The 23,876-nt window shown below is 39.4% G+C and overlaps 1 protein-coding gene across 3 annotated transcripts in view; it reads right to left on the bottom strand.

The window, feature by feature from the left end:
* PDE3B (phosphodiesterase 3B) overlaps positions 1 to 22,324 on the bottom strand; it is a 90,249-nt gene extending 67,925 nt beyond the window's left edge. For all 3 annotated transcript variants that reach the window (XM_054067715.1, XM_054067714.1, XM_009571907.2), the window contains exon 1: positions 21,283 to 22,324. In XM_054067715.1, the coding sequence (XP_053923690.1) occupies positions 21,283 to 22,185 (903 nt within the window). In that variant the 5' untranslated portion in view covers positions 22,186 to 22,324. The remainder of the gene's footprint in view (positions 1 to 21,282) is intronic.
* Positions 22,325 to 23,876: the final 1,552 nt, after the last annotated feature.

Genomic DNA, 23,876 nt, shown 5'->3' with positions numbered 1-23,876 from the left:
CTGTCAGCACTGACAACTTAAAGAAAAAACACTGGCTCAATTGCACAGAACATTCAACTTTAGACAGTTTATCAGCCGCAACAAGAAGGTTTGGCAAAATATATAAGCTTTGTGGGCTACTTTTCCAAATGTTCAATTAATCAAAAATTATTAATGACAGAATGGAATTCAACATGAAATATCCACCCATGGTCAACCCAATTTCCTGAGTAGGTTTCATAGTGTGCTACAAATTGCCTCAGCTGTACCATGAGCAGTATTATATACAGCTGTTTAAAAGCCATCACAAACAGTAGAGACTGCACCCCATTTCTTGAGATGCTGTAAGGTCAGTATACCTTTCTGCAGAGATTATAGTGGATGGCTGCTAAAGGGCCACTCTTACACTTCAAAAGCGGTGGCCAAAACAGTGGCAGTCAATGCAGAATTTACCTCAAATATTTCTAGCAATATATTTCTAATAATGTTTTCAGCTGAAAAGTCTTTTTACTGTTTTATGTCTTGAGCATATATCTGCCAACTAGCCATTCTTATTAAAGGCCTTACAGACCATATTCTGGGAATTCCAGTGACAGAGGACCCTGAACATCCTTCATACCTCACACAGCATTATCTACAACAGCTTATCTTGTACAATCACTAGCAATCAGATAAAGCCTTAAGAATTGCTAAATCCTTATTTTGACATAGTACCAAAAAACCCAGTATTTAAACTCCATCTTCTGTCTAGGAATAATTGGCATGAAAGATAGAAAAAAATTTTCAAGTGAATTTAGCTGGATGTTAGGTTTAATTACAAATTTTATGTTTTTATAGTCTTGCTTCTTTACTCACAATAGTGTTGTTACACTTTTATGTTTTCACTTTACCCAACTAGAAATCAAACTGGCTAAGTCTGTTAAAGATAATAAAAAATCTTTCTACAAATACATTAACAAGAAAAGGAGGACCAGGGAGAATATTCAGCCCCTATTGGATGCAGAAGGAACAATAGTGACAAGGGATGAAGACAAGGCTGAGGTACTTAATGCCTTCTTTGCCTCAGTCTTTAATAGTAAGGGAAGTTGTTCCCCCTGTTTACAAACCCAGGAGTTAGAGGAGCAGAATGACGCTCCCATGATCCAAGAGGAGGTTGTAAGAGACTTGCTTGCCCAGCCACAAGTCTATGGGGCCAGATGGGATCCACCCAAGAGCATTAAAGGAGCCGGTGGAGGTCCTTTCCAAACCCCTTTCCATCATCTTCCAGTGGTCCTGTCGGACTGGGGAAGTTCCACTGGACTGGAGGCTGGCTAATGTTGTGCCCATCTACAAGAAGGGTTGCAGGGAGGATCCGGAGAACTACAGGCCTGTCAGTCTGACCTCGGTGCTGGGGAAAGTCATGGAACAGGTGATCTTGAGTGCTATCATGAAGCACATGCAAGAGAACTGGATGATCAGGCCCAGTCAACACGGGTTCATGAAAGGCAGGTCTTGCCAAACTAACGTGATTGCCTTCTATGACAAGAAGACAAGTGGGCTTCCTCAGGGCTCGGTACTGGGTCCAGGTCTGTTCAATGTCTTTATCAATGACCTGGATGAAGGCATTGAGTACACCCTTAGCAAGTTTGCAGATGACACTAAGCTGGGTGGAAGCGTGGATCTGCTGGAGGGTAGGGAGGCTCTGCAAAGGGATCTGAATAGGCTGGACCGATGGGCTGAGACCAATGGCATAAGGTTTAACAAGGCCAGATGCCAGGTCCTGCACCTGAGGCATAACAACCCTGTGCAGTGCTACAGACTAGGAGAAGTCTGGCTAGAAAGCTGCCTAGAGGAGAAGGACCTGAGGGTGTTGGTTGACAACCAACTGGACATGAGCCAGCAGTGTGCCCAGGTGGCCAAGAAGGCCAATGGCATCTTGGCTTGGATCAGAAACGGTGTGACCAGCAGGTCCAGGGAAGTTATTCTCCCTCTGTACTTGGCACTGGTGAGACCGCATCTCAAGTACTGTGTTCAGTTGTGGGCCTCTCACCACAAGAAGGATGTTGAGGCTTTGGAGCGTGTCCAGAGAAGAGCAATGAAGCTGGTTAGGGGGCTGGAGAACAAGTCTTATGAGGAGCAGCTGAAAGAGCTGGGGTTGTTTAGCCTGGAGAAGAGGAGGATGAGGGGAGACCTTATTGCTCTCTACAACTACCTGAAAGGAGGTTGTGGAGAGGAGGGAGCTGGCATTTTCTCTCAAGTGACAGGGGACAGGACAAGGGGGAATGGCATCAAGCTCCACCAGGGGAGGCTCAGGCTGGACATCAGGAAAAAATTTTTCATGGAAAGGGTCATTGGGCACTGGAACAGGCTACCCAGGGAGGTGGTTGAGTCACCTTCCCTGGAGGTGTTTAAGGGATGGGTGGATGAGGTGCTGAGGGGCATGGTTTAGGGATTGTTAGGAATGGTTGGACTTGATGACCCAGTGGGTCCCTTCCAACCTAGTGATTCTATGATTCTACTTAATTTTGAAAATAATTAAGAATTTTCACATACAACAGTATTGAAGCACTGTTTTAAATGATTGCCAAATACTGAAGTATTAGGAAGAATCTGATTCACATGTCCTTTACCAGTTCAACCTGTTCTCACATATGAACACGGTATGATTCTGTCTGTTACCATAGGTATTAAACTGTTTTTAAAAAAAAAAACCCTCTGTCCCATTTACTGTACAAGTGTAACTTGGATATCTAAGTTGCACCTTTCCAGTCAAGGTCCTTGTGAAAACTGTGTGTATTATATGTCACAAGTGTGGTACCACATCTGACTGGAATTGCCTAATATTGTACATTTTAAGTACCTGTTTGCCATATTTCAGCTATCAGATATTGAAGCATTCTGTTCCTTTAACTTCAAATAAACAATTCGGTTGACTCAAGACATAGGAAAAATATAGAGGCCTCTGGGTGTGAGGGAACGCTCTTTAACTGATTTATTGGAAAGTTCTAACACATCCATTCTTCACACTGCTGGGCCATTAGTTCTCTTAAATCAGCACAACTTGGCATTGCCACAGTAAAGGAGCAGTCCTGCCCTCCCCCAGCTGCTCACTCCCATCCCTATATCACTCCCTCCCTTATGCAGCAAAAGCATTCAGGCAGACACGCAGCAAGGAACTACAAATAGAACTGATTAGTTTTAACATGGATTAGTTCCTCAATTTAGTTCACTGTGTAGTCTCATGAATGCTTGTGTCAGCACAAAGGGGAATGGTGCCAGGACAGGAATGAGCAGACAGTGCTGGGACGGACCACTCCTTTTAATGGAAGCACCACAAAGCGTTCAGGGAATTGGAATATTTGAGCAGAGGTGCTCTGATTAGAAAGAATATGTCCAAAATTTTTTTTAAAATCCTTTTTTTGACTACATAAAGACTAATATAAATTGGACATATTCTTAGCATCAGAAAATCATCTTGCTCTGACCCCAGAATTCAAAATTTTAATCAAGACTTGTACTACAATTGTACCTCTCAGCCAACAAAAGCTGCTGTTGCACCACACATTTTAGTTAGTTCTGCTGCTGGCGTTATCAGCCAGAAAAGAGGCAAAAAACCTCCCAAACCAAAGAACACCAATATGTGACATGTGAAGGAACAATGAGGAAGGCTGGGGAAAAAAAATAGAAGATCTCAAAGACAAATACAGGAGTTCAATATGCCAAAATTTAAAAAGAGAGAAAAGAAAAATAGGAAGTGATATCAGTAACTTTTTAATACCTATATCACTTGTGCTTAAAAGCCATTGAAGTCTCTGCTTCCAATGTGCATATTAGCAAAACCACTTCCTCTAAATAGCTACCATACACAGAGGACAATCATTTAAGTCAAAGATGAATATAAAATTACTATCCCAGAAGAAAACCATAGAGGGATATGAAGACTAAGAAAAATCACCTGCAACTGTCATCAAAGGCAATGAAAAGGAGAAACGAGCTCTCCATTCCATGAGATTTTAGGGAATAGTTACATTCTCCTGATTAATTAAGGACTCAAATCCTACATGGATACCAAACATATTGAGAGAAAGCCTGACACTGAAGAAACTTACTTGGACACAAACAATATATAAATGGTGAAAATCACCAAATATTAGAGGAAAACTTGTGACATGCCAGGAAAATTGAGAGATGGCTAAGGCATGCCTTTCTGTAATTCCCCCAGCTTTTATCCTCTGAAAATCCAAATCAAACAAAGCAGCCCAATGACAGGTTTACTGCATGCTGAAGTTCGATGTCCTAGGGTGGAACTGTAGAGAAACTTCCTATTCAGAGGAAGGAGGAAGGTTTTAATATCAGGAGAAAAGGGCTAGTGAACAGAACTATGTCTACATAATTTCATCTATTGATCCTGACGATTACAGGGAAACAAAAAAAACATTACTGACAAAGATGGTTTGAAAATAAAAAGACCTGGAAGAAAGCTATTCAATTTAGACAATGGGAATAATATTTTTAAAATCTTGCCCATCTTAGGTGATTCTACTGATCATTTGGAAACATAACCAGGTGATGAGAAAACAAAACAAAATTTAAAAAAAAACCCTTTTTGCTTAAAGCATAGAAATGTTCCTGATGCAGAAAACTATCTCTGCAAAGCGATACAACTGCTGGCCATTTTAGCTACATACATAAGGAAACGATGGACTGCCAGTCATCTTCTTGATATTTTCAGGGGAATTGTCTATAAAATACTTCATTGAATAAGAGCTGCAAAGAACATTTTACTGATTTTCTTCCCTCAATAAAAATCACAATCAGAAAAAGATGGAAGAAACTTTAATTCCTTTTCTCTTTCATAGCACACACACCTATCTGATTAGTTCTGAAAGTTATAGAACATACAGTATTAGGTTATCTTATGAAGTCCAGGCACTACAGCAGACGTAAATCAAATGTTTCCCCAGGAATCACACAAAACCTCACAGACTTTGCTGAAAGAAATGCAGTACCTTACTTTAATGACTGAAAGATTAATTAGCCAAGTAGTGTCCTACTATACTGCAGTTCCATCTTTTATTACAGACTTATCTGTGGAAACATGCATGTATACCAAACAGCTTTGTTGAGAATATGGCATTCAGGAAACAACTACTGAATATTGTCAGCTCATAAAAGTGTTTTGATAACAGCTAACAAGTGCCAGAAAGAAGATAAGTAAATAAGGATAAAACAAAACATTCAACATTTGATGTACAGCATAACTTTCAGGCATTGCCCTAAATAAATCGCAAAGTTACTGGACACAGAACCCAATGGTGATCTTATGACATTATAACCTCCATTTTACTGTCCCGAACTGAAGGAAAAAATAAGATTAAGCATAAAATTCACAGTTTAAAATTGAGATTCCAGATCTAGCTTTGTTAACATCTACATTAGCTATTTATTAATCATACCAATTTATATCCCAAGACTCATTGACTTCAATGGTAAAATTTCGTAATTCGGAATTGAACTATTATGAATAGATAGCAAATAAACCACATAGAAAGCAATGGCCACATGCAATGGTATATTATTGAGGTTGGACAAGTCAGTCAAACAACTCTGAACTAGCAGCAAAACCAGTTTCTTTTCCTTTAGAATGGCAGCACGTGCAGCTTTAGCCAACTCCACCCACCCATCAATTTTTTTTTTTTTTTTTTTTTTTTTTTTTTATAAAATAGAATTGAAGAGAAACCTATACTAAGATCCCAAGCCAGGTGGAGAGTGATCACTATTTGTAATGCAACCCCAATGACCACCTAACCATAGATGGCACTGGCCTACAGTGAAAAATGCCCTAAAAATATGGGCTGCTAGGCTCTCACCCAAGGTAATCTATCCTAAATGTCCATAAACAGAGATATTCAGTCTTTCTAAGCCGTGTATTTAGAGGTTCAAAGGAGAGTAGAATTGGGGGGGGGAGGTGTAGTGTGAGGGTTTTGTTTGGAGCAGCTTATGGGGGAAGGGACGCAGGGGAGGTGTGGTGGTTACGTTTGTTGGGTTTTTTTCCACAAGAGCTTTGCATATAGACTTCAGATACTATCATAGCTCTAACCGATGATCTGTCAAAGTTATTCTTTTAACAAGGAAGTAAATGCGGGGATTTTATATGGAAGAATTCTTCCAAAACAATTTGAAAATCCTAGTATTGAAATGTTTAAAATTTATAAAATTCTTAAGCTTCACACAAACACAGAAACACAAGTGTATTCTGTATTAACCTTTACATTTTAACAAGTTTAGCCTTTAACTATGTTATAGTACCAGTTCATTCAAATCTAAGTTTATTTATGTGCTTGCCTATAAACCCCCCCCAAAAAAAAAGTAAAAACCATACACACACTCTCCATTTAGCCTCTTCACTGCATGATTTTTCCCTAAAAGAATAACTAACCATAGGCAATAACAATGCTAGCAACATGCCTCAATATTAAATCAGTTACTTTAGATTTGTTAACAGTTTTTAAGTTTAATGCAGAAGACATGATGATTTTCTGAGACAAAACACATACTACTTTCAACACTAACTGGTTTATACTAGTGGCTAGGTAACCGCTAGAAGTTACTGAATTTTAATCAACGCAGGAAAATAGTATTTAGAAAAAGAATCCCTTGCTTCAGAGGCTAAACCTCGGACAACATTAATTTTGAAAACTATGCTTTAATGTGTAGCACAAGAATACTTCAGTATAGCTGCTGGAAACAGCAGTAACACCCAAAGCGCTACAGAAACTTGAACAGTATTTAATTCTGGTAACTAGGGGAAATCCTTTTCATATAGAACACAAGAAATTGATTGTACATCTTTCAGAATCAAGCACAACTACAATGTTCTTTGGAGAAGTAGACTGGAGAGTTTAAAGAATTTTTCAGTTTATCCGAAGCAGAACTTTGCAAATTCTCATGAGCACCATAGCCACAGTCACAACCAAAAGTTTGCGATTAAGCAAGTCCTGTTCCTTTGTAACAGTTGAGTTCAGCTTGCAACACTATCAAAAATAAAAGAACTGTAAGCTAATTGCTGGCAAGTATGACGCAAGCAGTTTCCTAGGTAACAGCCCAAGTTGCTGAAGTGCCTGATCCAGCATTTCCTCATCTGTTTGCACTCACACCAGCAGTCTGACAATGTAGTCACTGCATCCTGTTTCACTCAGCAGCCAGTGAAACATACTGAGCTTAACCCTTGACTAACATCTTTACAGCTAACCTATCCCATCTATACATTAACTTTTACAATGATGTTTTGTGCATGCTTGTTTTTAATTTTATAACATTCTTGTAGTAGCTGTCTACACTGCATTTTCTTTGTAACTGAGAAAGAAAACATGAGAAAGAAAACAATCTAAAATAAAAAAATACATATCTTTTAATTTGTATTTAGGCTACTGAAGGTTTCTGTCACAAATTAAGTTTAAAAAAATTAGTCAACTACAGATATTACATAAAATATTGAATTATCTGTAACTTTGATTTTAACTTTAAAGTTCCAGAATTTTCCTCATTTTATAAGACAGCCAAAAAAAATTAGATACAAACATAAAAGGATCTATCAAACTACTTTTCATTCACTTCAAACAGATGTGTATTCATATATAAGTAGAAGCATGTTTTAAAAATGTATCATATTTTTAATATTTAATATTTTTAATCATATGTACCAGAGAAAGCAAAAATTACATTTTGATCTAAAAGAATGTAGAGAACATGGGTTTCATCAGTCATCTTTCACAGGAACTGCAGAGTCTAGAGCAAAATGAAAAAAAACAAATCAAACATATTAATCAAAAAAATGCAAACATTAGCCTTTCTGACCATATATTGTGCAAAAAACATCAGATCATTTTAGGGTTTATTTTTAAATGTCAGTTTGGTTATTTCAAGACATGAATAAACATGAAACAAACTATTTCCAGCACAAATCTTTTATATTCTGACATCAGCCAGTCCTTATTGGTGTAACATGTAACTTTTTTCTGTACTGTGGAATAGTTGCGCAGCACAAAGAAAGTAAAAAGGCAAGATAAAGTAATATTTTCTGGTTAAAATTCTGGGCAATGTTTCACCACAGCAAAATGCACAGGAAATTTACTGCTAAAAAAAAGTCTCCCACCTTCATTGACTGATTTACACAGTGCAGTTTTAAGTGGGAAATCCCCTAAAGTGCTCTAAAATAGGCAGATGACAGACTGGTAGAACCACCCGTCACAGCTGCTTTCTGACTGCCACAGAGAACTAGGTATCAAAGATGTGAAGCTGCAGGGAAGACACAACATTATAGGAACTTTTCACTATTTCTTTCACAAAAGCTTACTCAATTAGAAGGCCAGGTTCATATCAAGTCAGAACTGCTCTAAAAGGAGATCTAAAACAGTCCTGATTTTCCAATATCTAAGCCAGTCCTGATTTTCCAGTATCTGGAAGTCTCGTTCTTTCAAATACATCATGGATTCTCCAGTTGTCTGGGAGGCCTTCTTACTCAAATCTCATATCATAACTTATCAATATTCCAGAAAGCAAAATATCAGGTGTTAGTCCAAAAAGCCAAGGGGTACAGACAAATCAGTGACCTGAAATAAAACTCTGAAGAACAGTATGCAGGTATACACTGGCAATCATACCTGTCTAGAAAATAAGAAATAAAAAGGGCTACCACATTCACACAACACGGCCAACATTCTGGTTTAGTCTGCATTTAACCGCTTCTTAGCATCTCAGGGATGTTTTTGTCTAAATGTAGATGTTTCCATCAGCAAGCTTTTCTTCTCTCTTAGTATAGTTTGCCTTTGCATCACTTCTTAGCTTCTTCCCACACTCCTGCATTCCTCTTAATTTTGATGTTGCAATACACACATAGTAGGTTGTTAGGCAGGCAGAAAGAAAAAGAAACGAATTTTTTCTTCACCAGTAGACAATTTTCCTCAGTTGAATGAAAAAACAGTTTAGAAAATATTATAGGATGCAGTATGGTATGTGACTATGGAAATAACAGGAAGAGATCAAGAAGTTTCAGGATGAAGGGGCAATAATAGGCAGAAAATTCATGATGATGCACGAAGAACCCAAATATCTCTGTAGGGAGAGGAAGTGAACCAGCACAGACTAGCAAGACTACTTTTGCAGTGTTATGCCCCAACTCTACTCTATTCTTACCCCAGCTTTATTCAATAAAGGATCAGGGAACCCTGAGAAAAATCATAAGACACATGATGGCTTTAAGTTATGGGACTGAAGTTGCAGATACGTCCTCCAAAACTAAAACGTAAAATGTTTACTGAGGACATCTTTGATAAAATGAGTTTCCAGATCCCTGATTAGAACCAAGTGCAGGAACATCCAAACGCAAGTTCCAAAGGATACTAAAAAATACTTACATCTAAAAAGGAACATAGGCACCAAATGACCAAAACATTTTGATTGCATAACTGATGCAGAACAAGACAATTATGGACAGAAAGCCAGCCTCTATAAGGCTTGGAAGTCTATCCAAACACTAAAGATTTAGTACTTTTGCAATACTCATTTGTTATCTGCCTTATAATAACCCGTCATCTACAGAATCCACCAGCATGAGACACTCTTTCTCCTGCTATACTCTGACCGGGATACAATAAGAAAAATAGAGCTCTGTCCACCAAGCTGTAGAACCTCTCAAATGGCACTTATGACAATACAGATGCAAGGAACTCACTGTTCTTTTTGACTCTGGCTTTTCTTGGCTTACACCTCTTCCTGAAATCTGCAGGATACCACTGCCAAACATCTCCAAGTGAAGCAGAGATGATAGGAAGAAAAAGACAGACCTGGGACGCAGCTGGGAATCTAACAGTCATGCTGAGCTAAAGTATTACTCAGAAATTGGAAATAAAGTTCAAACTGCCCTTCAAAAAAGAAAAAAAAAAAAGTCCTGCAGAATTCCAGTTAAATTTGCTTGCCCTGAGAGGTCAAATAAAGCTCAAGACATTAGGACAGAAAATATTCCTCTGCTCCTACTGACTCTGTCACAACCTAAGCTGTAATCAGAATGGAATACTTCAATTAAATTAATATATGAATGTCAGCATTATAAAAATCAGGCAAAGCTTTCTTATAGCTCTCAAATCATGTAGGAAGATGCATTGACAAATACAAATCCTCTATTTTTTCCGTCCATTTTGAATGGAGAAGAAGTGAAGGCAGTAAGTTTTCCAGTACTTATTTTTTTTTTTGAGGTACAGTTCTTTCACTATTATCATTAGCAGTAAGCCAGCTAGTCTTGCTACAACTACAGCACCTGAGTCGATACTACTCCTAAATACAAAAGCCTACATATTAAGAGCTCAGATCTCCCAAATAAATTTGCAGATGTGCTTACAGAGGTTGAAGCAGGTGAGTAAGCACCTTGCATCTAACTTGCAGAACTAAAAGAATAAAATGAAAAAAAGAACTTTAGAGTATTGTATAGTATCCAGGGAAAGGATTAGGTCTGTAAGAGTATGTAAAAAAAATAAACGTAAGCACCTGTTCAAATGCAGTCTAATTAAGTATCATTTTTCAATAATGGAAATTTACACAGACCTGAATTAAGGGATTCTAGAAACATTTTTAGGTTGTAAATACAATGAAATAATTATTTCCTCTATTTTATAAATTATGTTTCTACACTTTTTTAACCAATAATTTCATTGCCAAGTTTCTGAAAAAGTAAACTGTTTTCAGACAGAACATTTTTTACGTCTTTACTGAAAGATACTTGTAGTTTTGGAACGTCATAAAGTTACTGATCTTGTAACATATAGAAATAAAAAGAACACTCTGTTAGGAAGAGGTGTTAAAATTATGGTAAAATCAAGAACAGATAAGGACAGGGAAAGAGAAAGAAAACTGATGTTTCCAAAAAGATAAAACAAGCAAGAAAGCAACTTACTATTGAACATTAATCTCCTGGGAAATTGTCTTTCTTGTACTTTCAAGGCCCTAATAATTAAAAATAGAGATGTGCCTTTTAAAGGCACATCTCTATTTTTAATTATTAGGGCCTTTAAAAGGCCTAATAATTTAATTATTAGGGCCTTTAGTGCCTTTAAAAGGCACATCAGTCCTGTCCATCATCAGACAGGTGAAAGGAACATAGCTTTAAGAATGTATTCATTTGAGATTGTTAACACTTGCTACTAGAGAGCTAAAGTTATAAATTACTTTAAAGCCTGTGAATTTTTAAACAAGGACTATAATTTCAGTCCTTAAATACTGCAAAACTCATGTTCTTTTCCACTTGAAAGCTTAAGTACTCCTGACTCTAGGGAGCTTCCTACTAGAATAAGTGTTAAGGCAAGTAAGGCTTACAGGTCTTTAGCAACTACGTTTCAACACCCAACTAGTCTCACACAAGAAAAATTACATAATACTAACTGTATACCTTTATAGGTCCATTATTAAAGTTATATTGACATTTGCCATTCATCCTGAAATGTGATCTCTTTATTACATGAAGCACGGTTTGAAGCTTTTCTAAAATTGTAAGACACTTTCCTGAACAAGGTATCAATTTCATATTTACAGATATAACATTAGTTTCTAAATTACTTTATCCTGAAATTTTATCCTTAGTGATCTTTCATACTTAAACATAGAGATTTATTCATTTCTAACATGATTGTTTGAAGTTTAGGGTCTTTTAACTAGTTTTGACTTTTAGTATTCATAAAATGTTATCCCTCACACACAGACTGAAGAACTATTTTCTTCTTCAGAATATTCTGCAGAAGTCTCCAATGACAGTCGTTGTCTCAGAGGGTTTGAAAATAGATCACCCTTAAAAGCACCTCCCTCTGCTCATCTACTTACATTTTCTTATTTACATCTTGACATCATAGAAAAATCACTTGCAAACCAATTATTTTCAAACATCTTTAAAAATTCTTTAGCACCAAACAAACAGGCTGTTAGGTATGAGAAATAAATTAATTAATGACAAAAAAGATTTGTCACTAACACAAAAGCTGTTCCAAACTCTTCTTTTTAAGTCAAATCTGTCCAACCAAAACCTCCAAATAGAAAGAAAAGCTAGCATTTCAACCATGGCATCGAAACATTCTGCTATGGTGAATAAAACGAAGCAAGAGACTCTGATTCTAATTAATGCTTTTCTATAACTACATAAAAATAACTTAACAGATACTTGTATTCAAAATACTTTCAACTGCACTTTGCTGTAATAGCACAAAGCAGTTATTTACATCACAGCAATCACACATTTTAACCTCAGACAGACATACTGCATTTCATTTATCATTGGAAAGATCCTAAGTAACACTCCAGCTTTTAACAATTAAAAAAAAAAAAGACTAGAAGATGCTTAGTTAAACTTCTGTGTGCATAAACAACTGAACTTCCCTCATTGCAAGTATCATTTGAAATTTGCTTTGTAAGCTTGCTTCACTAATCTCCAAATAGATACTATGCTGCCCCAAGAATGCAGTTGGTTGAAACAAGGACAGAAAGAGGACACCATACAGGGTGGACAAAACAAGCATGTTAGTGTTTTCTAGTTAAGGTATGAAATATACTGCTCTGTCCTGTGTTAGCATGTCAGGAAGAACAAAAGCCCTGTCACCATTAATGGACGTGTTCATTTACCTCAATCTATAAACAACAATACACAGTATGTACATCAGAGTTTCGGTGCACTTTTGTACAGACAGTCTTGATGGAAGCAGTATAACTCAGATTATTCATCTTTCTCCGAGCAAAGCAAAGCCTGCTTCTCGCAGATCCAGCTAGTCAAGAGGAAAACTGCTAGCATGCCTTTACTTCGAGTCTGAGCCAATTCCTTCAGGGCAGTGCCTGAGCAGATGGCATTTCACAGGCACAGCAGGATCTAAACTTTTTCAGTCTGTGAATCTCACATTCAGGCTTCAACACAAATCTCCCTCCCCTACTACTCACACACCTTTGTATCTACAAAGATGCAGTTTAAATTAATTGAAATTTAATTTCAGACTATGTAATGAGGATAATTCCAGGCAGAATCTATGGCATACTGTGGAATTGCAGGAATGAGTAGCAAAGAGTCTGTGAGAGCATTTGTACATCATGGTGTCTAGGTGGCAAACCAAATGAAATGCAGGCTAGTGTGGACATTAATCAAGAAAATCACTTAATACTTCTATCAAATACATTCCTTTAAAAAGAAAGTTAGCATCATTAAACTACTGATGACAATGAATTTTATTATCTACTAATGGTATCCTATACATACAGAGATCAATCCCTGCCTCAGAGAAAGCTCACACAAAGTCAGTTCTTATCTATCACTTACAAGTCCAGCTAAATGGCCATTTGCTTCTGTAAAGCATGGGCACCATACAACCCTCGCACAGAAGAAAATGAGATATCTGAGGGTTAGTCCTTACAGGTCATCAAATGCTGAAAAAACAGTAGGTGTATCAGAAATTTGCATGATGGAAACTGTTCTGGAGAGACAGAAGTACGAAAAAAAACTCACTGACACCTGTTCTTAAGAAAAAAATAAATGTACTTCTTTTATCCTATGTTAGTAATTTAAGAGTACCCAGAAATACACTTCCTTTAAGCGAATCCATCAGGTAGAAGGAATAAAACTGTATTCCTGAGGTGGCAAAGAGATATTGCATAACAGTGCTTAGGAGAGGAAAAAAAAAATTAAAAACTGGAAAATAGTATATGATTGAAACTGCAATATTAAATAGATCCTAAGAAAAATAAAAAGACCCTAAAAGTAGACATAGGCCTTTAGTTGTAGGGGAAATTGGAACACAAATAATGTTAATGATGCAGTGAGTCTCCTGTAAGAATGCCTTTTCTAACCTGGAGTTTAGCTTCCATCCCTTTAAGAGGGTTTAATCTAATAAAAAAATAAATGTCCTATGTCCAACAATGAAGGTTAAAAGAGACACTCTAATATCATATTGCCCATGCACGGGGTCATAGTCAAGCTGTTATTTCAATAAAATTGATAAAACTTCCCTTTGCCAACCTTATGTTTCACACACTTTCGGAAGAATTTATACTATGTTATGAACTTTGCTGATAAAACTGAACTGCCTATAAACAGGCAGCTGTGACACAGGCTTGCTGTATCACCACCTAACAGTGGTGCAGTTCGTCTGGGGTGAGGAAGCAGCACTGGCTTGTTTTGAAAGTACTCACTCCAAATTAAACCCCAGGTATAGTCCTCAGTCACTATTACCAGCATGGATATAGCTAAACTAGCATACCCCAAGAAGCCTGGAATGTGCCTCATGAAAGAGAGAAGACCTCTTAAAATTAAATCCAAAGCACCCAACTAGAGCATCACATAGCACGTTTTCCCTTCTTTAAGCTATTCAAGACACTGTAGTAAATTATGTAGGAAAAAGATCATCTTGGCATTCCGTAAAACAAATTTTTATTTATCAGATGAACAACAAACAGAACATTTGCTGCAAATATGCCTTTAACTTAGTGAAGGTATTTGGGTTTGCATAAAGGAACATTAAGGTTGGCAATTCAGTACTGGGTAACAAAACGTGTCAGGATTACTATTCAATCATTTTATTGGAAACTTGTCAGCTTTTTTCACACCCTCTGTACAAAGTGAGGTTAGCATTTGTAGTCATGACTGTTTCACATAGTGGCATCAGTTTTCAAAAATATTAAACTATCAAACAAATAGAGGGATATAAAAAAATTACTTGAATATCCATGCCCTATTCTGTTCCTCTCCCAGTAAATTTGCAATTTTTTTAAAGGAACACACTACATATAAAAGCTATGAATAAGTAGGGATGGCTCATCACATCAAAACTTACTCCTGGTCACCAGCTGCCTGTTTTTATATGAATTGTGTCATTTCCCAAAGCTGTATGATGTTTTTTCAAATTTAAAACTGCTTCAGAAACTACAATCCTATGTCAGCAGTCATTCATTGTTATGCTATCTCTAGTTCCTAGAACACTTGATTTTGCCACCCTTACCAATAAGGCCAATGACTTAAAAGGTCTTCCTAAAATATAGGTCTCTTCAATCTGTTTCTGTCACACTCCTCCTTCCTGAATACCATCATCCATCAGCTTATTCATTACCTTGTGAACTCTAATTTATTAGCATCCATTATTCCTGTCTGTTTGGAAAGCTCTAGTACTCTTTTACTTCCACTGGATCCTTACAGTTATCGATCCTTTTTTATGCTTCACTAACATTTGCTCATATATTTTACCTTAAACTTCCACTCCTGCTATTTTTTTCCATTAGAATTTATTCTGTTGTGTCATTCCATCTTGCTAAGTATTGTTTTCACCCAGTGAAAAAGTCATGTTGAAATTCAACATTTCCTTTCACTCCCCATTACTCTAATCTTAAATTATTCTTTCAGCTCCCTCTCCACATTAGTTTATGCTGGGTGAGATTCCAACAAAATATTCTATGACTGTAACCTCTTGTGGTCTGCCCTCCCTTCTTATTTGGCAGGCAGAAGTTTCTCATCTGTTTTCTTCCCCAAGTTTTTGCATTAACAATAGAACAGACTACATCTCCTAATTTCCCTGCTTGTAACGCTTATCATTGCACAGAAACACAAGATTTACTCTTTTCCATCTTCAGCAGACCTAACCATTACAGTTGGCTTTGCTTAGTGCTTTGTTTGAATTTGTAAAGCTTCATAGAGTTTTCATTTTTAGATATCAGAAAACAAAAACAGGAGGGAAATTTTTTTTTTTTAAAAAAGTATATAACTTTCCTATCAAATATCAAACAAGGCCCAGGCTTTAACGGAATCCCCATCCTTACCCAGTTCTGATATTTGCTTATGACATGAGAGACACTCTTACTCGGATTTTTAATAGTTCAGTTCACACTGCAGATTTGCCTTGTGTCAGGGCAAATTCCATAGGGTCTCTTCACTTTCCACTCAGCATTTTTCATATAACTTGCTGAAATTTGATATCTTTGAAACTTCTAAGGCCATAGTAGTCAGTCAGTTTGGTGGTCAAGTTCAGCTAGGAGGATCGTACTGTCAGGCATATAGATGCACACAGATAGATTGTGTCAAAAGGTAAGTCTTTTTCTCAGGAGGATATACCTATCTCATTGTAATTCTCTTCCTTTCATGTCTAACCTCACAGACTATACCGTTCACAAATAGCAGTGTGGAGGCTGTCCTCTTTTGCCGTTCTATAGATTCTCCAGGGAACCTTTTCTTCCTCAGCTCTACAAATTTATTTCATAAGTTTAAAATGTCTTCCTAGTCAAGGCTGAAAATTAGTATGTAATCCAATTTATCCTGTAAGATTTAATCATACAGTTCTTGGAACTTTCTCTCCCAGCTTCTTCCACTTCTTCCCTACTGGGACTCTGGTCACTCCTGTAATACACCAACCTCATCTTCCTCCAAATTTCTCTCCAGCATTTCCACAGCAGTTGTCCTTGACGTTCTTCCTTTCTCTCTTTACATCTTCTTTCCAGGAAACTACATCTGCAGAAACAGTCAACCTCCTTTGCTATATTGACAACTTACAGACACCTTTCCTTGCTTTTACAATACTTTTTCTGTCCACAACGTGAACTGCTACCAAGTCTTGGATATCTAAAAACTAGCTTACATCTTGGATATCTAAAAACTAGCTTACAGTAAACTTGTCTTAGAGTTCTTAACTGCATTCAGTCTCCCTAACAGCATTCTTTGTCATTCTCTGTGAACTACTGTATAGTCCTGGTGGTCACTCTGCCAGAGGATACTTGGCTTAAGCTCTGACCTCTCCTACAGGTCTCTATGGGCAGACCAAGCTCAAATCATCCTTTCTTTCTGGTATGACACTCCAAGAATATAACTTCAGGATAAAAAAAAAAAAAAAAAAAAAGGGAAGAGAAAAAAAAAACACACAACCAAACAAAAACACACACACACACAAAAACACATGCAACTTTTACCAAGAGTCTTCTCATTTCACGTTTCACCTAGTGCAAAACATTTTGCCGAGGTCAGAGAGAACCAGGCACAAACAATATACTTGCAACCATGAGTTGTATCTGTTTGTATATTCCCCAGAACCAGATGCATTTCATTGAAATTGATTATATTCACACCTCAACACTCCTACATTTCTACCTTGATTTTCCAGGTAAGTCAAAGAATAAAAACTGAAGAGATACAAAGATTCTGTTAAGAACAGAAACAAATCTTGGCAGGCAGGTACACTTGCGGTAATAGTTACTGTAACCATTACTGGAAAACTTAACATTTCAAAGAGCTACTTTGTCAAATACATAACAAGAAGAGTTACAGCTATATATTATTGGCTGCACTTAAAGACTCACATTTCTAGGTGGCAAACAGTGTCTAAATTTAACAATTTTAAGATACTGTAAAATACATACTAACAGACAGCTTCTGCACTACAAAATTCATAACCCAAGTACTTAGAGAAAAAATATTATTTGTTTTACAAATAGGAAACAGACACTGTTTTTAGTATATAAGCAAATAAAGGACTGTATTAGTTTCAAGTTACATAAATATTTTAGACACCTGAAATTGAGTCCTGATCTTCCTAAGGTAATGCAAAAGTACGAGATAGCTTGGGACAGAAACTGAGGAGAGGTGGCGGTCAATCCAACAACCTAAACCCAAGACATTTCTTCCTGTAATTAACAGGGTGCAACAGGAAAGCAGTCTATTCATGAAATAACCCAGCCTTCCTAATGTGTTTGAACCTACTTAGGTAGCTGGGAAAGGTATCATCAGAGTTTGCAGATTGTTTGGGACACATGTCCCATATATTTAATTAGGAAGGCCTATTCTGTACTCAAGGAAAAATACAGATTTTAGAAATCACATCTTCTTTCTAGATTCTGAGAAGTTCCCATGTATGAGCTCCTATACACTGTTACTTGCTCTTATATACGTTTTCACCATCATGTTAAAGGAAAAGAATGGTTTACTACAGTATTTTTCAGTCTACAGAGTGTTTACAAGATCTACAAAACTGATAAGTATGTTTTTTTGATTCAGCTTTCATGGAGGAAAAAAAGATATGCAACAGCCAATGAAGATAACCCCTTTGTACCAGTAGTGGTAGGTACAGCTAACAGATTAGCAACCAATTAGCACATGGAATCAAAACATCTTACACAAAAAATCTGTAACGCCAAACAATACTGCAGTCATACTGTTAATAAGCCATTCCTCCCTAGGTCCAAGATGAATATTGAAGTAAAAAGAAATCTGATAACTGCTAAAATCATATTAATTTCTATGAGCAGGAGAAGTGTTAAATATAGGAAAGTTCAGAATAGATGTTGCATTTGCATAAATTTTAGCCTTAATTTTAGTCATGTTTCTTCCTTCTATGCATGTTTATCTATTTTGACAATGGCATTTCAATATACTCACAAAAAAAATTACAGACATAATCTAGTCAAGATTCTTCCTCCCTCCTACCAACTACATTGCTAGGCATGTGTACTGCAGAAAAGCCACACGCACTGCAGAAAAGCCACATGCAGCATGAATTTGTAGACTCTGGTAGCTAAAATAAGCATGGATATTCATGTAAAAGGTAAGAATAAAAGCAACATATCAACTTCTGAGCACTAAAGTTGTCATACCTGTTCAAGTACTGAAAGCAATAATCTAAATATTGGACATAAGGATTGCTCAAACTAGAAAGTATTTACAAGATCATGATCACAGAGACTCTTTCCACTTCTATCCCAAGCAACAGTGATAGCTCCATCTGATTTGACAACATTAGCTACACATCCTGTTCCCCACCACACACTCTCCATGCACACAGACCCCTTAGAACTGTTGGCTTGAGCTTATTAATGAAGAAATCAGTCAACTCGATATAATTGTTGTCTAATGTATCTAACTAGACAGAGGGTGAGGCATAACTTCAAATCAACAAGTAACTGAATACTTAAGGTCAATACTAGCATTCCCTGTTTTCCTCAAAAAGTAACTAAAATCTACACCTGTTTTTTTGTTCTTACACATCCCTGCTTGGGAGGTTCATACAAACCTCTACATACAACAGCTTCACAACAATCATATAAAATACATCTAAGAGAATTACAACAGCAACTTAGCTCTCATTCATCAAAATATGCCTGTCACAGTGGACCTACAGCATATTCCTTGTACTCCACTGATCTTCCTAACAATGCTCATTAAACTCACTATTTTGAATTACTAATATTGGGAAAGAGTCATTATAATATGTAATAAAGATCTGCAGAACATGCAATCAGTCCTTAAAGAAAATTCACATCATAAGCACTCTCTGAAAAGCATTAAGTGTACACATTTCTTCTGTTTCAAGGAAGCAATATAAAAACCTCATAGTGTTTATCCAAATAAAGTCACACATTACGGGCTTACTTCTACACACACACATGCACACACACAAACAACTGATGTTTGATCAGGTCTGCAATGTCTGATCTCTTGCCAAATCAGACAGGAGATCAGAAGATTTAACCTGTGTTTTCCTTATAAAATCACATATAAAATACTACACAGAACATAGATATAGGAATCCTATTTAAATTGTAGTTAACAAAACACAAACACTTATTGTAAAGCATAATAGACTATTAGGAAAATAAAGAGCTTCAGATCTCTTTGTTGTTCCCGTTCACTTCTTGCTATAATAAAGATATCAAATTCGGGAAGTCAACCAAACATTTTATTATGAACACCTATGATTTAAGTACTGCCAATAAATTCTACTTATTTTGTTATGGTTGACATTTATGATGTTACTTAAAGAATAATAAATGCCTTAACTTGAAATATGCACATGCTTTTCGGAAGTGAGTTGAATATCAAAGGAAGCATTCAGTAACTTGCATAAGAACAAATATCTGCTATCATCTAGAAAGGTTAATGAAAGATGTTATCACATTTTACGAGTTTTCTGTACTGCAGACAAATGCAACAGAAAAAAGAGAGCATTTGCTATCCATAAGGGAACAGAGAAAGTAAATTACACAATATTCCCTACATACCTTAACTGTTAGTTAGTACAATATTTTAATGTTTCTTTCATAGTATGCATTAGATAATTTGAAATGTATTGAATTAGTTCTTTCTGAAGGCTTAGCAGTTTAACCTTTTATGCAATAACAATTACCACTGCGCTGTTTTATCATGGAAACGCAGGGAAAAGAAATGCTTAAAAACTATTCCACCATTTCCTCCTATTTCCTCAGACCTATTTCACAGTGGATCACAAGAAGTGCATTACAGAATGCGTAAAGCAATATTAGAAAATTTCATTTAGTATCCATTAGTTTCAGCCACAATAGTAGCAGATGGGGGAGATTCTGCAGCAACAATCACTTCCCAGAAACTATCCACTCCACGTTTATTAAATACACTCCTCTTATTCTCCCTCCTACTACTCGCTGATAATCCACTTGCAGCAGTTTCGGACCAGTTCCACTGGCAACACAACTCGATGTTCCTGCAGTTCACGTGCAAGTTCCCAAATATAAACAAACTCCCCACGCATGCAGGGGTTTGAGTTACAAAAAACAAGCCTCATTGAAAAGTTTTCCGGGAGGTAGAAACCAACAGAGTTCCATTCAAGAAAAATGAGGGTTTTGGGCATCCCTCCAGACTCTGCTGAACAGCTCTCTCTTCAGTAAAAAGAAGTTTCTTAAATCACATCAACCTAAACTTAATGGTAATTTATGTGCAGCAAGGAAGAGAGGGTGAGAGGAATGGAGAGAAACGAGGGACAGTAATCTGCAAGGCAGAAACAAACATGCCAACATGTGATAAATAATATCCCACAAAACTTGATTTTTCTTTACCACTTGGCAATCATTTTGTTGATAGAAAGCGGGAAGAACCTGAAGAGCAGCTAGAAAGCTGCGGTTTCTTTCTCTCGTAGTCTGTCAGAAGCAGAGGAGGTGGTGGGCTTTGGACAAGAAACAACCAAAATGACAAGGCATCTGATAGCTGAAGATGTTTGGTCTGGTGTTTTGTATAAATCAATAAGAAATGCTTTATAATATTTAAGATCGTATGAACAGCAAGCGAGTATTCTCTCCTATAGGAAATACGTTATTATGATTTAGCGTCTATGCAGACATAAAGGATTACATCGATTCTGCAGAACCGAGTTGAGAAACCCGCTAAGGGACTAGCAATTTCCTCCATTCCTCTAACAGGAGTTTGACAGTTAGCAGACATCCAGCACAGACATATACAGCAGTTAGGAAAAGCGAGTGACACTCAGTCCTCGGAAAGTTTCTCCCTCCGGTTTCGAGACCTACCTGCTCTCTGGAAATGCAAGGCAACGAGGGTCTCCTAAACATTTTGCAGCTGCCATAGTAGCTGGCCGAAGTTTCTCCTAAGGATACGCAGCTAGATCTCCTCCTGGGTCTGATCACAGGCACTTTTTCTTCCACGCTGGGGAGCCGTGGGTGGTGGTGATGATGCTGGTGGTGCTCCTCTGGGCTCCGAGCCGAGAAGATGCCGCGCTCCGCGCCGCAGAGTGCCAGGAGGCAGCCTGCCACCGCCACCGAGCCGGCCAGCAGCGGTCTGAGGGCTGGGGGTAGCGAGTGAAGGCTGGTCAGGGACACCAGCCACACCAGGCTCGAGAAGACCAAGACGAGGAGGCTCCGGCTCAACTTCAGGGAGCTCCGCAGCAGGGTCAGCGCCGCCACCGAGCCCAGCACGGTCAGCAGCCGCCCCGGGACCATCTGCGGCTCGGCGCGGGGCCGGGGCTCCTCTTCTCGCCCCTCCGCGGGCAGCAGCCACTGCAGCGCCACGAAGTCCCCCCAGTAGCAGCAGACGGGGAGCGCCAGCAGCCAGCGGCGGGTCGCGCCGCCGGCGCCCAGGTAGCAGGTGAGGAAGAAGAAGGCACAGGCGATGCTGAAGAGGGGGCTGAGGCAGCGGGACAGGCACAGCACGGCGTGCAGCGGCCGGGGGCTCCGCCAGCCGCCGCCGTCCTGCCGGCCCTGCAAGGCCAGCAGCGAGAGCAGGAGGGCGGCCAGGGCGCCCAGGCTGAGCAGCGCCCGCGGGGCGGCGGGCAGCAGCCACACCAGGCTGCCCGGCGGGTCCCGCCGCAGCGGGGTCGCGCAGCTCCTCACGTAGCCGTTCCGCAGGCTCTCGGGGGACGCCGGGGGGGCTCTGCCGGGCCCGGGGCAGGCGGCGGCGCCGCGCTCTTCCCTCATGGTGCCGGGGGACGCGCTACCTCCGGCCCGGCCGCGCCGCCCGCATCGCCTCAGCAGGGAGGCGCGGAGCTGAGCCGCCGCGGCCCCTCCGCGGGCGGCATGCTGGGCTCGGAACGAGACAAGAGGTAAAAGTCTCGCTCGCTTCCACTCTTCCCCCCTCCCCGACCCCTCGAACGGATCCGGCGGCGGCGGGGGCCTCGCTGTCGCCTCCCAGCGCTCACCGGCGGCCGCGGCCGCTCGCGAAGCCCCGCGGGGAGCGGGGAAGGGGGCGCGGCGAAGAACAGCCCGGGGGGGGGAGGAACAGCCCCTGCCCGCCCTCTCGTCCCCCCCCTCGCGGCACGCGCCCGCCCGGCAGCGGGGGCGGCGGGAAGGCGCGAGGCGCCGGCGGGTTCCCGCGGCCGCCCCGGGGTGACAGGCGGGTCCTGGGACCCGCTGGGCCCTTGGGGGAGAAGCGGCAGCACGAGGGGACGTGGGGTCAAGCGGTTTAAGGGCAGAAACGCTGAGCTGTTCTAACTTTTCGAGGGTGTTCGGTGTCTTTTTGTTTTGAGATACTGCGGGAAAAGTTGTTCGTGCGGGCTCTAGAGCGCACAGAGCCCTTTGAAGTGTTTTTCCTTTAAGGACCGTCCCTCTCTTTTTCTTTTCCCTTTTCTTTTCCCTTTTCTTTTCCCTTTTCTTTTCCCTTTTCTTTTCCCTTTTCTTTTCCCTTTTCTTTTCCCTTTTCCCCTTCTTTTCCTCCTTTCTGCCTTTCCTCTTTCTTTTCTTCCCTTCTCCTTTTCCTCCTCCTTTTCCCACTTTCCTCCTTCTTTTCGCCCTTCCTCTTCCTTTCCCCCTTCCCTTTTCCCCTTCCCTTTTCCCCCTTCCCTTTTCCCCCTTCCCTTTTCCCCCTTCCCTTTTCCCCCTTCCCTTTTCCCCCTTCCCTTTTTCCCCTTCCCTTTTTCCCCTTCCCTTTCCCCCTTCTCTTTCCCCTTTCTCTTTCCCCCTTCCCTTTCCCCCTTCCCTTTTCCCCTTCCCTTTTCCCCCTTTCTTCTCTTCCCCGTTTCCTCTCCTCCCCCTTCCCTCTCCTCCCCCTTCTCTCTCCTCCCCCTTCTCTCTTTTCCTCCTTCTTTTCCTCCTTCTCCTTCTTTCTCTTTCACACCTGAAAAGTAAGCATGGTTTACAGTAGTTTTCTACACTTTTTTTTTCCAGTCTTTTTAAACTTTATTATGGATTAGAACGCATTGCTCAACTAGGTTTGATTATTTGCACAGCTAATCCTTTTGGAATGGATCAAAATAATCATTTTGGACCAGGCTAATAGAAGGATTTAGATGGCTGTAAGTAAAAATAGGCAGCTAATGGGATTTTGAGTATGCTTTTGCTCATTCCTCCTCTTCGTTTCTGGAAAAGTAACTGCTTAGCACTTTTAAAAATATAACTCTGCATCTGTACCTTATTACTTAAAATAAACGTCCTTCGAGCCACTTTTCCACATTGTATTGTACTGCTTTACTTAAATTGATTTAGAAATCGCATCAGATAAGTGGGTGATTGCACCTTTTTCTTGCTTATTGAAACAAGGAATTCTTGAAATAACTTGGTGCCATTGCGTGTGATTTGTTGTATTTGAATAACATTCGAGTAGCAGTTGCTTTGGGGAAGCTGTGGTGTAGCAGGAAGTGCTGCTGCAGGAGCCAGGCCTAAAAGTTGACAAT

This window comes from Cuculus canorus, chromosome 5 (genome assembly GCF_017976375.1).
Source record: "Cuculus canorus isolate bCucCan1 chromosome 5, bCucCan1.pri, whole genome shotgun sequence".
In the NCBI taxonomy this organism is placed as follows: domain Eukaryota; kingdom Metazoa; phylum Chordata; class Aves; order Cuculiformes; family Cuculidae; genus Cuculus; species Cuculus canorus.
Note: the sequence above shows the minus strand (reverse complement) of the source record. Positions and strands in the feature narration are given on the sequence as shown.